Here is a 16,608-nt window from a genome sequence, read left to right on the forward strand (position 1 = left end):
GGAGGTAGAGACTGCAGTGAGCCAAGATCACGCCACTGCACTCCAGCCTGGACAACAGAACAAGATCCTTTCTCCAAACAAACAAACCACCCAAAAAACAAACCTCGATTTCCCCTCAAACAACTAAACGGTTATAGGCATTTCTGTAGGAAATCTAGACGGGGCTTCCAAAGGCTGTTAAAGTTATGCTGAAAATCCAAGAGCCTGAAAGGGATCTGACTATAAGAAAGACAAAAATCTGGGTGAATAGACGGGAGAGTGCCGAGGGAAATCAGAAGACTAGTTTAATTGTGCCGATAACCTCGGGTAACCAGCACTCGATGGGTAGCCCTGGTTGACTAACTCCAACTTTCTGGGTCTCCATTTCTGAATTGAGGGGATTAGAAAAAGGCATCTCTAAAGACCCTCCGTTCCGAGAACCCTCCCGGAGCACCTTCCCCACTCTGGGCAGCTCGCAGACAAGGCCGATCGGTCACAGGCGAAGGGAGAGACACCCGGTCCGCCGGGTCTCCAGCTCCTTCCCTACGTGATCCACGGTACGGCACTTGAAGTCGGCGGGCAAAAACGCAGCAGGGGGAGCCCAGCGGCGGCCGCCCACCCGCGGGGGACAGGAGGGGCCCGTCCTACCCTGCTCGGAACCGTAGGTAGCTGGGTCTGGAGCCCGGCTCCGGGAGGCCCGCACAGCAGCGGTCCCCACCCCGCCCCTCGGAGCCCGCCCTGCCTCCGGCCGGCCACTTGCTGCACGCCGATTGGTCGCTGAGGAGCGCCCGGCGCCCCGCCGCGCCCAGCCAACGCCCTCTCCCCGCCCCCTCGCGCCCCGCCCCGCCCCCGGCTGGACACTTGCTGCGCTCCGATTGGTTGCTGCGGTGCTCACGGCTCCTGGCCCCGCCTCACCGGCGCCCCAGCCAACGCCGGCTTCCAGCTGCCGGCTCCCGAGGCTGAGGTGCAGCGGGAGGACGCTGGCCAGGCTGTGGCGCAGCCGTCTCCTTCCTGCGCGCGCGCCTGAAGTCGGCGTGGGCGTTTGAGAAAGGCTGGGTGAGTCCTGTCGGCGGGTCTCCGGCGCCGGGCTACGGAAGGGGGCTCGGGCCCGCCGCCTGCACGTAAGGAGGCGCAGTCGTCGGGCTCGATCCGGCCCGGCCTTCGGGGGCTGTGGCGCCGCCCAGCCGGGTTATCCCCGCGCCGGCGCCTGCCTGCAGACTCCGGCCCCTACCCGCGTCCCCTCGGGCCGACCAGTGGTCGTGGCGCGGCCGCGACCCGGAAGCAGCCCGGGGAGGCCGCCGCGCCGCGCTGTTGCGCTGTCAGGTTGTGTTCCTGGGGAGGGCTGGAGAGGCTCCATCTCGTGCCTTTCACCTTCTCGGGCGGCGGGCACGGAAGTTACGGTTTTCGGGACGCCCTGCTGCGGCCGCGACGGCCTCCCGAGGCCGGAGCGAGGGGTCGGGGACGGCTCCAGCTCTTCTGCGCCCCTCCCGTTTGCCCCTAACCGTTGCTAGGAAGCTGCCCATATTTTCTGCACTTTTCTGATTTCATCCTTACGAGAGGCGGGAGGGGAAAGGGAAGAGGAACCACATTCTTTTGAGAATTACACGCCTTGAGCTCCGTCCTTTTAAATAAGTAGGAGCAGAGCATTGTCACTGTAGCAGTGTTGGTCGCTGGTAGGACCGTTTTGTTTTTTAGCCAGTAAGTTGGTTAAAGGTGCTTAACGCAGTAAGTTAGAAAGTGCTGAAATTCGTAAGTAAATACATGACCTTTCAAAACCAAAGCCGTGAGACGGCCTGGGCTCGGCTGCTCCCCGCTGCGCGTGCGGGGTGGGGGTGGGGGTGTCGGGGGCGCGCGGAGGGGCCAGGGGCGTAGGCCTGGAACGGGACGGGGTGGGAAGTGGGATCGGCATCGTTGCGCTGGAAGACCTTTCTCTTTTCGGATGGTCCCACCTACCCTCTCAGACTCTTCACCCTGCCTGCACTGTACATGTCTTGACACTTCAGAGGCTCTGAACTCTCACGCCGGTCACACTTCTTTTTCATCATCATTTTGTCTTTTGTCTTTGAAACCTACATACATTTCAAACGTAGATAGAGCGAACCTTAAACTTTGTTATTATTATTTTTTTTTAACTGAGGATAGTGGTGTCAGACTTTGTTCTTGAAATGAAAACCAAAAGTTATCTTGAATATTGATGACGCTGGATAATCAGGTTTAATTAGAGTGAGGTGCGGACTGCTGATGTCACCAGAAAAGCAGGTTTAATTAGAGTGAGGTGAGGATGTATATTTCTTCTTCCAGAGACAGCCTCCCCACTCACCACCTCAATCCCTCCTCTGTCAACTAGGATTACAGCAGCCTTACACCGGCTAGTCTTTTATGAATTCTGAATTCAATTCTGAGGACCAAGGTAAATAATTTATCTTCTACTTCTTATTTCCAGACACGGTCTCACTCTGTCGACCAGGCTGCAGTACAGTGGCCCGATCTCGGCTTACTGCAACCTCTGCCTTCAGGGTTAAAGGGATTTTACAGCCTCAGCCTCCATTCCTGGCTAATTTTTATATTTTTAGTAGAGAGGGGGTTTCACTATGTTGGCCAAGCTAGTATTGAACTTCTGACCTCAAGTGATTCGCCCACCTCAGCCTCCCAAATTGCTGGAATTACAAGTGTTAGCCACCATGCCTGGCCAATTCTAGATGTTTCTCAATTTGGGACTGAAATTTTATTATTTTTAATTTAAATGTATTTTTTTTTTTTTTTTTTTTTTAGATGGAATCTTGCTCTGTCACCCAGGCTGGAATGCAGTGGAGTGATCTTGGCTCACTGCAACCTCTGCCTCCCAAATTCAAGTGATTCTCCTTCCTCAGCCTCCCGAGTAGCTGGGACTACAGGCATGCACCACCATGCCCTGCTAATTTTTGTATTTTTGGTAGAGATGGGGTTTCACTATGTTGGCCAGGCTGGTCTTGAACTCCCGATGTCGTGATCTACCTGCCTCAGCCTCCCAAAGTGCTGGGATTATAGGCATGAGCCACTGCGCTCAGCCTCATTTTGTAATTATAAGGTCAAATGATTAAGAAAAGGACAGGCACTTAGATGAAAGTTTTCAGGAAAAGATGAGCTGAACAGAATGGCTTCAGCTCTCTCAACTGTTTACAGGGGGCCTTTTGGAGGAAGTTTGTGGGCTGTGTTATGAGTCCTAGGAAAGGAGGATCACCTCAGTCAGGTTATCTGGAAGGTTCTAGTGGACCAAGTATTGGAAAGACTACAAATAAAAGGTCAGAAGGAGTGGACTTCGCTGCATTTTCTGCTTCTTAGTGCACTGTGGCCTACCTGTAGTTAACAGGGCAGGACCTCTCTGTGAGGGAAGTGAGTGTCCTCTGCTGACAAAGGCTGTACTCCTTGCAGGAGAACAGGAACTGCATCAGCATATGCTCAAGATCAAGCCAAGCCCCACTGATCGGCTTGATCTACAGATAGGCTCTGGGCCAAGTTTCTGGAGCATTCAGTCCTCAGGTTAAAAAGCTGCTATATTCCAATGGATTTCTTAAAAAATTGTTTTTTGTAAAGGCACAACCCCCCACCGCCCCACAAAAAACTGCTATAGCAGCTAGGACATTATCTCCTGAGTTATACTGCTTGAGTCTGGCCTGATTATCTGCTGCTTCTGGGGCACAGCTGGATTCTCTTTAGCTCTTCTGTGCAGGATCTTCCTGTATCCTGTATTCTCTTTTTTTATTTCACTCTCCCTGGTGAAGCTCAAACGACCATAGCTTCTTGACAAGAAGAGTTACATTTTTTGGAAACCTTGCGTGTCTGAATATTTTTTGTTGTTTAAATAGAGATGGGGGCCGGGCGCGGTGGCTCAAGCCTGTAATCCCAGCACTTTGGGAGGCCAAGGTGGATGGATCACGAGGTCAAGAGATCGAGACCATCCTGGTCAACATGGTGAAACCCTGTCTCTCCTGAAAATACAAAAAATTAGCTGGGCATGGTGGCGCGTGCCTGTAATCCCAGCGACTCAGGAGGCTGAGGCAGGAGAATTGCCTGAACCCAGAGGCGGAGGTTGCGGTGAGCCGAGATCGCACCATTGCGCTCCAGCGTGGGTAACAAGAGTGAAACTCCGTCTAAAAAAAAAAAAAAAAAAAAAAAAGAGACGGGGTTTTGCCAACACTTTGGGAGGCTAAGGCAGGCAGATCATTTGAGGTCCGGAGTTACCAGCCTGACCAACATGGTGAAACCCTGTCTCTCCTGAAAATGCAAAAAAATTAGCCAGGTGTGGTCGTGTGCACCTATAATCCCAGCTACTTCGGAGGCTGAGGCAGGACAATCACTTGAACCCAGGAGGTGGAGGTTGCAGTGAGCCGAGAACATGCCACTGCACTCCAGCCTGGGTGACAGAGTGAGACTCTGTCTCAAAACTAACTAACTAACTAACTAAATAAATAAATGACAAATTCTGAATTAAATACGCTATTTGGGACACTGATGCTTATGGAGATTACTTAGACCATGTTTGTATGTTTAAAAATGTATTTATTTTCTTTTGCTTTTTGTAAGCGTTCCTTGGTTTTCTAAATTGCATTTTTGAAAATAGAATTTTGACCTTTGAATCACTTAAAATGCCCTCTAAAAAGGTCTCGTATTTCTTTTTGTAAAGAGTTGCCTCTCATAATAGGAATAATTGCTATCTAATATATTATAGGACTTGTGGGTCAGACATGTAATCCATTCATCCAGTTCAATAATCTTGTTGGTGTTTTTTTTTTTCCACCTTTGGTACCAGGATCAGTTTTGTGGGATAACATACCTTGACCTCCAAAATTTTTCTGCCAGGCATGGTGGTTCATACCTATAATCCTGGAAAGATCACTTGAACCCAGGAGTTTGAGAAGAGCCTAGGCAACATAGAGAGATCTCCATCTCTACAACAAGTTTAAAAAGTAGCCGGGCATAGTGGCATGTGCCTGTGGTCCCAGCTACTTGAGAGGCTAAGATGGGAGGATTGCTTAAGCCTGGAAGGTTGAGGCTGTACTGAATTGTTATAGCACCACTGCACTCCAGCCTGGGCAACAGAGCAAGAACCTATCTCAAAAAAAAAAAAAAAAAAAAAAAAAAAAAAAAAAAAAAACCAATAATAATTTAAAGTTTACTAAAAGCAGTTACAGACATGTTATACTGTACAAGATGTCACTCAGCAAGCAAGAAGAATAGGCAAATTTTTGTGTTAATTATAATAAACTTTGTATTTTAAAAAGTAATTCATGCTTAGTACAGCAAACTTTGAAAATGTACAAACAAACAAAAAGCAAAACAAACACATGATCCTACCACCTACAAACATGATAATATTATGAAAGTACTGGTGTTTGACCCTCTTTGTCCTTCCAGAGTTTTTAATATATGTGTGTGTTTATACACAAATACTGTTAAATCTTTTTTCCTAAACGAAATGAGAGTGTAGATACACTTTTATAATCTGCTTTTTTTCACTTAATATTAGTCATTACCATTTGCTTTTGCCATTAAATATTTTTCAAAAATAGATTTTTTTTTCTTTGTTGCCAGGCTAGAGTGCAGTGGTGTGATCTCCGCTCACTGCAACCTCCGACTCCCTGGTTCAAGCAATTTTCTTGCCTCAGCCTCCTGAGTAGCTGGGATTACAGGCACACACCACCACGTCCAGCCAATTTTTTTTGTATTTTTGGTGGTGACAGCTAATTTTTTTTTTTTTTTTTTTTTTTTGAGACGGAGTTTCGCTCTTGTTACCCAGGCTGGAGTGCAATGGCACGATCTCGGCTCACCGCAACCTCCGCCTCCTGGGTTCAGGCAATTCTCCTGCCTCAGCCTCCTGAGTAGCTGGGATTACAGGCATGCGCCACCATGCCCAGCTAATTTTTTGTATTTTTAGTAGAGACGGGGTTTCACCATGTTGACCAGGTTGGTCTCGATCTCTCGACCTTGTGATCCACCCGCCTCAGCCTCCCAAAGTGCTGGGATTACAGGCTTGAGCCACCGCGCCCGGCGACAGCTAACTTTTTATATTTTTAGCAGAGATGGGGTTTCACCATGTTGGCCAGGGTGGTTTCAATGTCTTGACCTCGTGATCCGCCCGCTCTTGGCCTCCCAAAGTGCTGGGATTACAGGTGTGAGCCACCTCGCCTGGCCATCAATCTTTTTAAGTTTCACTATTATGGTAGGTATGAGATAATGTTTCATTAATTTGCATTTCCCTGTTGACTAATGATGTTGAACATCATTTTAAGGGCTTATTGGTCATAAATTGTTCAAGTTTCATATACTTTTTATTGCCTATATTTTATCTTTTTATTATTAATGTTTAGGAGTTCTTTATATATTCAAGGACAAGTCCTTTGCCAGATATTTGTTTTGCAAATATTGTCTCCCAGTCTGTGTTTTCAGTGTTTGGACCTTCTGTAATATATTTATTGTACTTTTGTAGATTAACAATTGGATTCATTACTTTAAATTTAGAGATATTTTACCTAAAACCATATTTTAAGGGTATTATTTGAAAACATAACTGACATACTGTTTAGAAAGAAATTTATCTTTGTGGACATTCTATACAGTGTTCTAATTTTTGCTTTAAATTGTTGTCTTTTTTTTCTTTTTTCTTTTTTTTGGTGATGGAGTTTTGCTTTTGTTGCCTAGGCTGGAGTGCAGTGGCACAAGCTCAGTTCACTGTGACCTCCACCTCCTGGGTCCCAGCGATTGTCTTGCCTCAGCCTCCTGAGTAGCTGAGATTATATAAATGCCCACCACCATGCCTGGCTAATTTTTTGTATTTTTAGTAAAGATGGGGTTTCACCAAGTTGTCCAGGCTGGTCTGACCTCAGGTAATCTACCCACTCCCGACCTCAGGTAATTCACCCACCTTGGCCTCCCAAAGTGCTGCCATCACACCTGGCCTCTTCATTCCTATTGTAGGTCTCAGTTTCATCTGGTACCATTCCCTTTAGCTTAAAGAATTCCCTTTAGCACTTCTTTTCATGCAGATTTGGTGATTAATTGTCTCAGTTTTTGTTTACCTGGAAGTACCTTTATTTTACTCTTACTAAAAAAAAAAAAAAAAAAAAAAGGTTGGGAATGGTGGCACATACCTGTAATTTCAGCATTTTGGGAGGCTAAGGCAGGCAGATTGCTTGAGTTCAGGAGTTTGAGACCAGCCTGGACAACTTGGTGAAACCCTGTTTCTCTTAAAAAGACAAAAAACAACCCCCTCCCTCCGCCAAAGAAAAGTTTGTTGAGATACAGTATATATACTCTAACATTCACCTGTTTTAAGTGTATAGTTGAATGATTTTTAGTATTTATGGAGCTGTGCAGTCATTGCCACAATCTAGTTTTAGAATCTTGTGGCCTTTTGCAGTCACTTGATATCTTTCTCCTCCCCATCCCCAGACAGCCACTAATCTACTTCATGTCTATAGATTTGTCTATTCTGGATGTTTCTTGTAAATGGAACCATACAATATGTGGTCTTCTGTCTTTTACTTAGTCGGTTTTTGAGGTTTGTTCATGTTGTAGCTTCTGTCAGTAGGAACCTCATTTGTTTTTGTTGCTGATTTGGTATTTCATTGTATGGCTGTGCTGTGTTTTGTTTATCCATCTGTTGATGTATGTTTGGTCTTCCACTCCTTGGAAATTATGAATAATGCTGCTTTGAACAAGTTATTGTGAAGATATGTTTTCATTTCTCTTAAGTAGTTAGATAGGAGTAGAATTGCTTTCACCTTGTTTTTTTGAGACAGGGTCTCACTCAGTCACCCATCATAGCTCATTGTAACCTTGCACTTCTGGGCACAAGTGATCCTTCCATCTTAGCCTCCAGCCTCCTGAGTAGCTGGGATTACAGGTGCATACCACCATGTTTGGCTATCCTCATTTTTGGAGAATATTTTTGTTGGGTATAGAATTCAGGATTGAATTTTTTTTTTCTTTCTTTTCTGAGACAGGGTCTTACTTTGTCACCCAGGCCGGAGTGGTATGATCTTGGCTCACTGTAACATCCACCTCCTGGGTTCAAGTGATTCTCATACCTCAGCCTCCCAAGTAGCTGGATCTACAGGCAAGCACCATCATGCCCAATTAATTTTTGTATTTGTAGTGGAGATGTAGAGATGGGGTTTCTCCATGTTGGCCAGGCTAGTCTTGAACTCCTGGCCTCAAGCATTCTGCCCACCTCAGTGTCCAAAGTGTTGGGATTACAGGCGTGAGCCACCGCACCTGGTCTGATTTTTTTTTTTTTCTTAAAGCATTATTAACAATGTCATTCCTCTCTTTTCTGGCTTCCATTGTTCTGATTACAAGTCAGCCATCATTTGTATTGTTCTATCTCTGTATATGTTGTATTTATTTTTTTTCTCCATAAAGTTGTTTCAAGAGTTTCTCTTTATCTCTGCTTTTCAGCAGTTTGATTATGATGTTTTCTTTGTATTTATCCTCCTTAGAGTTTGCCAAGTTTTTTAGATTTGTAAGTTAATATTTTTCACTAAATTTGAGAAATTTTCATCTGTTTTTCTTTTTTTTTTGAGGCAGAGTTTCATTCTTGTTTTCCAGGCTAGAGTGCAGTGAATGGTGTGATCTCAGTTCACTGCAACCTCTGCCCCCCAGGTTCAAGTGATTGTCCTGCCTCAGCCTCCCAAGTAGCTGGGATTACAGGCATGCGCCACCACACCTGGCTGATTTTGTATTTTTAGCGTGACAGGTTTCACCATGTTGGCCAGACTGGTCTTGAACTCCTGACCTCAGGTGATCCCAGCCAACTAAAGTGCTGGGATTACAGGCATGAGCCACCACACCCAGAGCATCTGTTATTTTTTCACAACTTTTTTTCTTTCTCATTCTGTCTCTTCTTCTTCTGGGACTTTAATTACATGTATTTTAGATCACTTAGTATTGTTCCTCAAGTCTCTACACTAGATAATTTCTTTTGATGTTTCAGTTTATTGTTCCTTTCTTCTACTGTCTCAATCTTCAATTAAGTTCGTTTAGTTAATTTTTAAACTCAAACATTGTAATTTGCAGCTCTAGAATTTCCATTTGAATCTTTTTACATTTTAATTTGTTTTTTAGAAACAGGGTCTCACCATGTTGTCTGGGCTGGGCATGAAGTCCTGGCCTCAAGCAGTCTCCCTGTCTCAGCCTTCTAAGTAACTGGGATTGCAGATGCAAGCCATCATATTGGCTGCTGATTCTTTTTTTAAAAAATAGTTTCCTTTTCACTGCTAAGATGCCACACTGGTTCTGTTATTTTGACCATGTTTTCCTTTAAGTCCTTGAGTATGATTACTATAATGGGTGCTTTGAAGTCCTTGTCTGCTGATTTCAATATGTGAGTCATTTTGGGTTTATTTCTATTGACTGTTCTTTTTCCTCCTTAAAAATAGAACACATTTTCCCGCTTCTTTGCATGTCTAGTAGTTTTTTTAGTATATATTGGACATTGTGAATAATATGAATTGATTTAGTTATCTTCATCTGAAAAGTGTTGCTTTTTGTTGTAACAGGCAGTTAAAATATTGGCTGATTACCTTAAAATTGTGGAGACTTGGTTTTATATTTTGTTAGGATATGTCCCTACAGTGTTTACTGATCCTCCCTGACCTGGTGGAACTCAAATTCTAAAATGTCTCTCTTATATTTAAGTGTTTGGGGCTCTCTTTGTGACTTACTCCTTTTGAAGATTTTCCCCCTCAATTTCCAGCTGCTCTGGTGGTACTGAACTCCATCTTCTGGCATCTCAAGCCAAGAGAACTGTGGCTTTTTGCTTGCATTTTAGCTGCTTTGTTCCAAGGGGACTCCCTGGGCTGGTAGTGGGAGGTTAAAGGGGTTCCTCAGGGGAACAGCTGATCTCACTTACTGTGTTTTCTTTCTTTTTTTTTCTTTTTTTAGATGGAGTTTTGCTCTGTTGCCCAGGCTGGAATGCAGTGGTGCAATCTAGGCTCACTGCAACCTCCGCCTCCCGGGATCAAACGATTCTATCTCAGCCTCCAGACTAGCTGGGATGACAGGCGCACACCACCACACCCGGCTGAATTTTTTTGTTTGCTTTTTTTTTTGAGACGGAGTTTTCGCTCTTGTTACCCAGGCTGGAGTGCAATGGCGCGATCTCGGCTCACTGCAACCTCCGCCTCCTGGGTTCAAGCAATTCTCCTGCCTCGGCCTCCTGAATAGCTGGGACTACAGGCACGTGCCACCATGCCCAGCTAATTTTTTGTATCTTTAGTAGAGACGGGGTTTCACCGTGTTGACCAGGATGGTCTTGATCTCTCGACCTTGTGATCCACCCACCTCGGCCTCCCAAAGTGCTGGGATTACAGGCTTGAGCCACCGTGCCCGGCCTGCTTTTGTTTTTTGAGACGGAGTCTCACTTTGTCACCCAGGCTGAAGTGCAGTGGCACAATCTTGGCTCACTGCCACCTTTGCCTCCTGTGTTCAAATGCTTCTCCTGCCTCAGTTTTTTGTATTTTTAGTAGAGATGGGGTTTCACCATGTTGGCCAGGCTGGTCACAAACTCCTCACTTCAAGTGATCCACCCACCTCAGCCTCCCAAAGTGCTGGGAGTACAGGCCTGAGCCACCACGCGCCCAGCTGTGTTTTCTTTCTTTCTTTCTTTCTTTTTTTTGTTGAGGCGGGGTTTTGCTCTTGTCGCCCAGGCTAGAGTGCAATGGCACGATCTCAGCCCACTGCAGTCTTCACCTCCTAGATTCAACTGGTTCTCCTGCCTCAGATTTTTGTATTATTAGTAGAGATGGGATTTCACCGTGTTGGCCATGCTACTCTCGAACTCTTGACCTCAGCTGATTCACCTGCCTCGGCCTCCCAAAGTGCTGGGATTGTAGGCATGAGCCACCGTGCCCAGCCGTGTTTTCTTTCTTACAAGGGTGAAGTTTCCTCCAATTTCTGCTTGCTTTTCAGCCCTCTCCAGTGCTTTCAAATGGTTTTTTTTTCTTTCTAGGATTTATGGTTGCCTTTAAACATTTCATCTGGACACAGTATCTTTATGTTTTTAAAATAGTATGTTACACTCTTATAGTTATTTAGGCACATGGTTTTTCTCCTTCTAGTTATATATTACATTACATGAATCTATGTATTACAGATTAACGCCAAGACCCTGTGGCTCAAAACAGTCATTTTATTGTTTATTAGATTTTATGGGTCAGGAATTTGGAAGGAGCACAGCCAGGATGATGTAACTCTGTTCTATGTATCTGGTGCCTTACCTGGGAAGGCTCAAACTTTGGGGGAGATGCTATAGCTGCATAGCAGTCACCTAAGAGTGTCTTTACTCACGTGTCTGGCAATTAATGCTAGCTGTTGGCTGGGACCTCAAGTGGAACTGTGGGACAGAACACCTATAAATGGTCTCCTCACAGCATGGTAGCCCAAGCATTAGTGTTCCAGAGACCCAGGCAGATGCTCCATTGCCTTCTGTGACCTGATCTTGGAAGTTGCATGGCAGAAGTTACATAGCATCACTCTGTACTGGTCAGCTAGTCTTTATTGTTGACCCAAATTCAAGGGTATGACATAAATCTACCTCTCAATGGAAGCAGCATCAAATATTTTAGACATGTTTATTTCATTTATTTATTTTTGTGACAGAGTCTTGCTCTGTTGCCCAGGTTGGAGTGAAGTGGCATGATCTTGGCTCACTGCAATCTCTGCCTTCCAGATTCAAGCAATTCTTGTGCCTCAGCCTCCTGTCTCTACTAAAAATACATGTGTCATCATGTATTTTTAGTAGAGACAGGGTTTCATTATATTCGCCAGGCTGGTCTCGAACTCCTGGCCTCAAGTAATGTGCCCACTTCAGCCTCCCAAAGTGCTGAGATTACAGGCATGAGCCACCGTGCCTAGCTCGTAGACGTGTTTTAAAACCATGGTGTTCATTTATCAAATAGCAGCCTCCCCCATGTGTCCTAGCATAGTCCTATATACATCTCAATTAGGTACTTGTTGAAGTATTGAATTTTTCTTTTCTTTCTTTTTTTTTTTTTTTTTTTAGAGACGGAGTTTTCGCTCTTGTTACCCAGGCTGGAGTGCAATGGCACAATCTCGGCCCACCGCAACCTCTGCCTCCTGGGTTCAGGCAATTCTCCTGCTCAGCCTCCTGAGTAGCTGGGATTATAGGCACGCGCCACCATGCCCACCTAATTTTTTGTATTTCTAGTAGAGACGGGGTTTCACCATGTTGACCAGGATGATCTCGATCTCGACCTCGTGATCCACCTGCCTCGGCCTCCCAAAGTGCTGGGATTACAGGCTTGAGCCACCACGCCTGGCCTGAATTTTTCTTAACTACAGTAGAATAGGACCTAAAGTAAAGTTGTGTATAAAGCTTTAAGAAAGGAGTAAGATATTAGACTGTTAGAAAACATTTTCTTAGGTTGATTAGCTTTTGTCTCTCTGTTTGTAGGATACAGCATTTAATGAAAAATTTATGCTTAAGAAGTAAAAATGGCAGGCTTCCTAGATAATTTTCGTTGGCCAGAATGTGAATGTATTGACTGGAGTGAGAGAAGAAATGCTGTGGCGTCTGTTGTAGCAGGTATATTGGTAAGTGAGAAAGACTGGTTGGTGACATTTATGCCTTATCTTTTGCTCTGGAAATTAATGTTGATTTCTTTGAACTGAGAATGGCTTTCCAGAACTATTTATTTCACTACTGTTTTGTATAGATAATTATCAGAGTTCTAGATACTATTGCCGAACAGAATATGGTAGGCCCTGGATTCATTTTGACTTTGTAAACGTATATTTAATATCTTTTCCTCAGTTCCAGTGATAATATAATTATTATAGGCAATGGCATTTTAAACTTAGTGATACAATATGTGATACAGTTTTGCATGCAGTACTTTAAGATCCTTAAATCCTCAGAATTTGATGTAACCCAAAATTATTGTTGTGACTTATTGAAGGTTAGACAACAGTGATGGTACTCTGCAGTTAATGGTAACAACCTTTGGCTACATTAGAACCGAAGCCCTGCAGCAACTTTAGGGAAGAAATGCCATCTCTGTTTCCTCAGCTGCAACACTGGCGAACATAAGAGGAAGACATTTGTGAAGGAAACTGTTGTTTAATTTTCTTTCCACAATTTTTAAAACTTTTTACTATTAAAAATGACAAGCATAAAACAAAAAGAGAGAATGATATAAAGGTTCCATCTCCTCTTTTATTCCATGTACCTATCATCCAGCTTTAAAAAAAAACAAAAAAAAACACCCAAAATCAGGACCTATCTTGCTTTATAATTCCATCAACCACTCCCTGTCCGCACTGCTTTTTTTTTTTTTTTTTTTTTTTTTAAGAGATGAGGTCTTTCTTGCTATGTTGTCCAGACTGGAATACAGTGGCTGTTTACAGGTGTGATTACAGTGTACTACAGCTTCAAATTCATGGCCTCAAGCAATCTTCCTGGTTCAGTCTCCCAACTAGCTGGGACTACAGATTCACACTACCATTCCTGGCTCCCACTGTGTTTTTTGGAAGCAAATTTCTTTATCTGTTTATATTTTAAAAATTCATCTCTTTCAGTGTACAGTTCTACACCCAAAGTCCAATAGAAAAACAAAATGAAATAAAGCAGAGCAAGAACTAATGATCATGGTGAAGCAATCTGCTCACTGCAGCCTCTGCCTCTGACTTCCCAGGTTTAAGCAATTCTTGTGCCTAAACATCCCAAGTAGCTGGGAGCCCAGCTAATTTTTGTATTTGTATTTGAAGTTTTTTGAGACAAGTCTCTTTCTGTCGCCCAGGCTGGAGTGCAGTGGCATGATCTCAGCTCACTGCAGCCTCCGCCTCCCAGGTTCAAGCAATTTTCCTGTCTCAGCCTCCTGAGCAGCTGGGATTACAGGAACCCACCGCCCCACACAGCTAATTTTTGTATGTTTAGTAGACTCTCCAACTCCTGGCCTCAGGTGAGCCATTCTGCCTGGCCTTGTATTTTTAGTAGACATGAAGTTTCGACATATTGGCCAGGCCGATCTCAAACTCCTGACATCAAGTAATCCACCCGCCTTGGCCTCCCAAAGTGCTAGGATTACAGGTGTGAGCCACTGGTGCCTGGCCTGCATGCAGAATTCTTTTTAATGTTTGTAAGTTTTTCCTGCTCTTTATGGTCATTTACCTGTACTTATTTGTCTAAGAAATTATTTAGCAACTTGTCTACTTTGTTTGTTCAGCTTAATTTACATAGAAACATTGCATTCTACAAACTCATGTTCAGTTATACAATATTTAATTAAATTACATAATTAAAACTAGCAGGCTTAAGTAGTTTTGGAGACTTGATAACTGAGTCTTGGTAAGAATACAACTCATTTGTGGGAGCAAAAGTGCTTGGGCATATTAAAAGGAATGTTCTCTAGAAGGAATGGAACACATCAGGTCATTAGGGAGTCGGTTATGTTGGAGGTTAGTAAAGAGAGTTTCTACTGCATGTAGCAATGGTGGATGAAAGAAGCAGATAATCCATTTCCAAATAATACGTATGTCTGTGTGCACTGAGAGTAGAACTTCAGAATCTTATATAGATTTGAGTAGTGATGTTCACCTCATCTGCTATAAAGCATAAGGGTAAGATGGCTCATGCCTGTAATCCTAGTGCTTTGGGAGACTGAGGTAGGAGGATCACTTGAGACCAGGAGTTTGAGACCAGCTTGGACAGCATAATGGGACCCTGTCTCGACAAAAAAAAAAAAAAAAAAGATTTTAAATGAGCCAGAGTGTTGGCATGAGCCTGTAATCCTAGTTGCTCAGGAGACTCAGGTGAGAGGATTGCTTGAGTCCAGGAGTTTGAGGTTGCAGTTAGTTTAAGTTCGCACCACTGCATTCCAGCCTGGCTACAGAGGGAGACCCGGTCTCTTAAAAAACAAAACAATAAACAGTAAATAAACAAAGGATTCTTATTTTTTACATTTTAGCATCCATATTTCAAAGTAGAAATATTTGAGTTTTATGTGATTTTTTTTTTTTTTTGAGACAGAGTCTCGCTCTGTCACCCAAGCTGGAGTGGAGTGGCACAATGTTGGCCCACTGCAGCCTTCGCCTCCCGGGTTCAAGTGATTCTCCTGCCTCAGCCTCCCCAGTAGCTGGGACTACAGGCACACTCCACCATGCCTGGCTAGTTTTTGTGTTTTTAGTAGAGACAGGGTTTCACCGTGATGTCCAGGCTGGTCTCGAATTCCTGACCTCAGTTGATTCACCTGTGTCGGCTCCCAAAGTGCTGGGATTATAGGCATGAGCCTCTGGCCCTGGCCCATTTATATGATCTGTAGGACAAAAGGAATGTTAAAAAGCAGGTATTATGCTAGCAAGAGTTTTAGTGTTTCAATGACTTGGGCTGTGTTTTAAGTTTTTTACAGGCTGGTGGATAATGATTGATGCAGCTGTGGTGTATCCGAAGCCAGAACAGTTGAACCATGCCTTTCACACATGTGGTGTATTTTCCACATTGGCTTTCTTCATGTAAGTATAAAGATAATTCTCTATTCAAGATGATTTTTCTAAAAATATTTTCCCCTTAATGTGCAGTGCTTTCTTGAATAACTTTTTAATTTAATTGATAGATTCTTTTTAAACACAATACATACATAATTCCCATTTTACTACGATTTTTTTTTTTTTTTTAAAGACGGGTTTCACCATATTGGTCAAGCTAGTCTTGAACTCCCGACCTCAGGTGGTCCGCCTGCCTTGGCCTCCAAAGTGCTTGGATTACAGGCATGAGCCACTATGCCCAGCCTATTATGATTTTTTTTTTAACCAAGAATGAGTGTTGGATTTGGTTTTAGCATCTATAAAGATTATCTTATGATTTTTTTTCTCATATTTTAAAAATCTGGTCAGTTACGTATTTTCAGTTCCCAGATTTTTAAAAAAATATTTTAATACCTCTTAATATCAGGATGCATCTTACGGCCAGTGGCATCTTAGAATTATAATTGATAATATTTTTATTTCTTGTCAGTATTAAGTAATGGTGTATCTTAAAATTGATGGCCTCTGAGATTTAATGAAACGTTACATTTCTGCATTTTTTTAATGGTAAATCATCCCTAGGTGTTGTAATACACTCAACTTTTACCTTGGAGTATTATTATTATTTTTTTTTTTGAGACAGAGTTTCGCCCTTGTTACCCAGGCTGGAGTGCAATGGCACGATCTCGGCTCACCGCAACCTCCGCCTCCTGGGTTCAAGCAATCCTCCTGCCTTAGCCTCCTGAGTAGCTGGGATTACAGGCACGTGCCACCATGCCCAGCTAATTTTTTGTATCTTTAGTAGAGACGGGGTTTCACCATGTTGACCAGGATGGTCTCGATCTCTCAACCTTGTGATCCACCCGCCTCGGCCTCCCAAAGTGCTGGGATTACAGGCTTGAGCCACCGTGCCCGGCCCTATATTATTATTATTATTTTTTTTTGAGACCAAGTCTCGCTCTGTTGCCACGCTGGAATGCTGTGGTGCCATCTCAACTCACTGCAGCCTCTGCCTCCTGGGTTCAAGTGATATTCCTGCCTCAGCCTCCCGAGTAGCTGGGACTACAGGAGCGTGCCACTAAGCCCATCTAAATTTTTTGGTATTTTTAG

The 16,608-nt window shown here is 43.8% G+C and overlaps 1 protein-coding gene across 4 annotated transcripts in view; it reads left to right on the forward strand.

Moving 5' to 3' along the window:
• The first annotated feature begins 907 nt into the window (after nucleotides 1–907).
• The window catches only part of TMEM50B (transmembrane protein 50B), a 32,652-nt gene continuing 16,951 nt past the window's right edge, over nucleotides 908–16,608 (forward strand). Inside the window, exons 1-3 of one of the 4 annotated variants that reach the window (XM_039480542.2) lie at nucleotides 908–1,035; nucleotides 12,431–12,570; nucleotides 15,374–15,486. In XM_039480542.2, coding sequence (XP_039336476.1) covers nucleotides 12,472–12,570; nucleotides 15,374–15,486 — 212 coding nt within the window. In that variant the 5' untranslated portion in view covers nucleotides 908–1,035; nucleotides 12,431–12,471. Of the gene's footprint in view, nucleotides 1,036–1,077; nucleotides 1,101–1,256; nucleotides 1,303–12,430; nucleotides 12,571–15,373; nucleotides 15,487–16,608 lie in introns of those variants that run through there. The other 3 variants (XM_010338307.3, XM_010338309.3, XM_010338308.3) reach the window with 3 other exon arrangements.

This window comes from Saimiri boliviensis, chromosome 18 (assembly GCF_048565385.1).
Source record: "Saimiri boliviensis isolate mSaiBol1 chromosome 18, mSaiBol1.pri, whole genome shotgun sequence".
In the NCBI taxonomy this organism is placed as follows: domain Eukaryota; kingdom Metazoa; phylum Chordata; class Mammalia; order Primates; family Cebidae; genus Saimiri; species Saimiri boliviensis.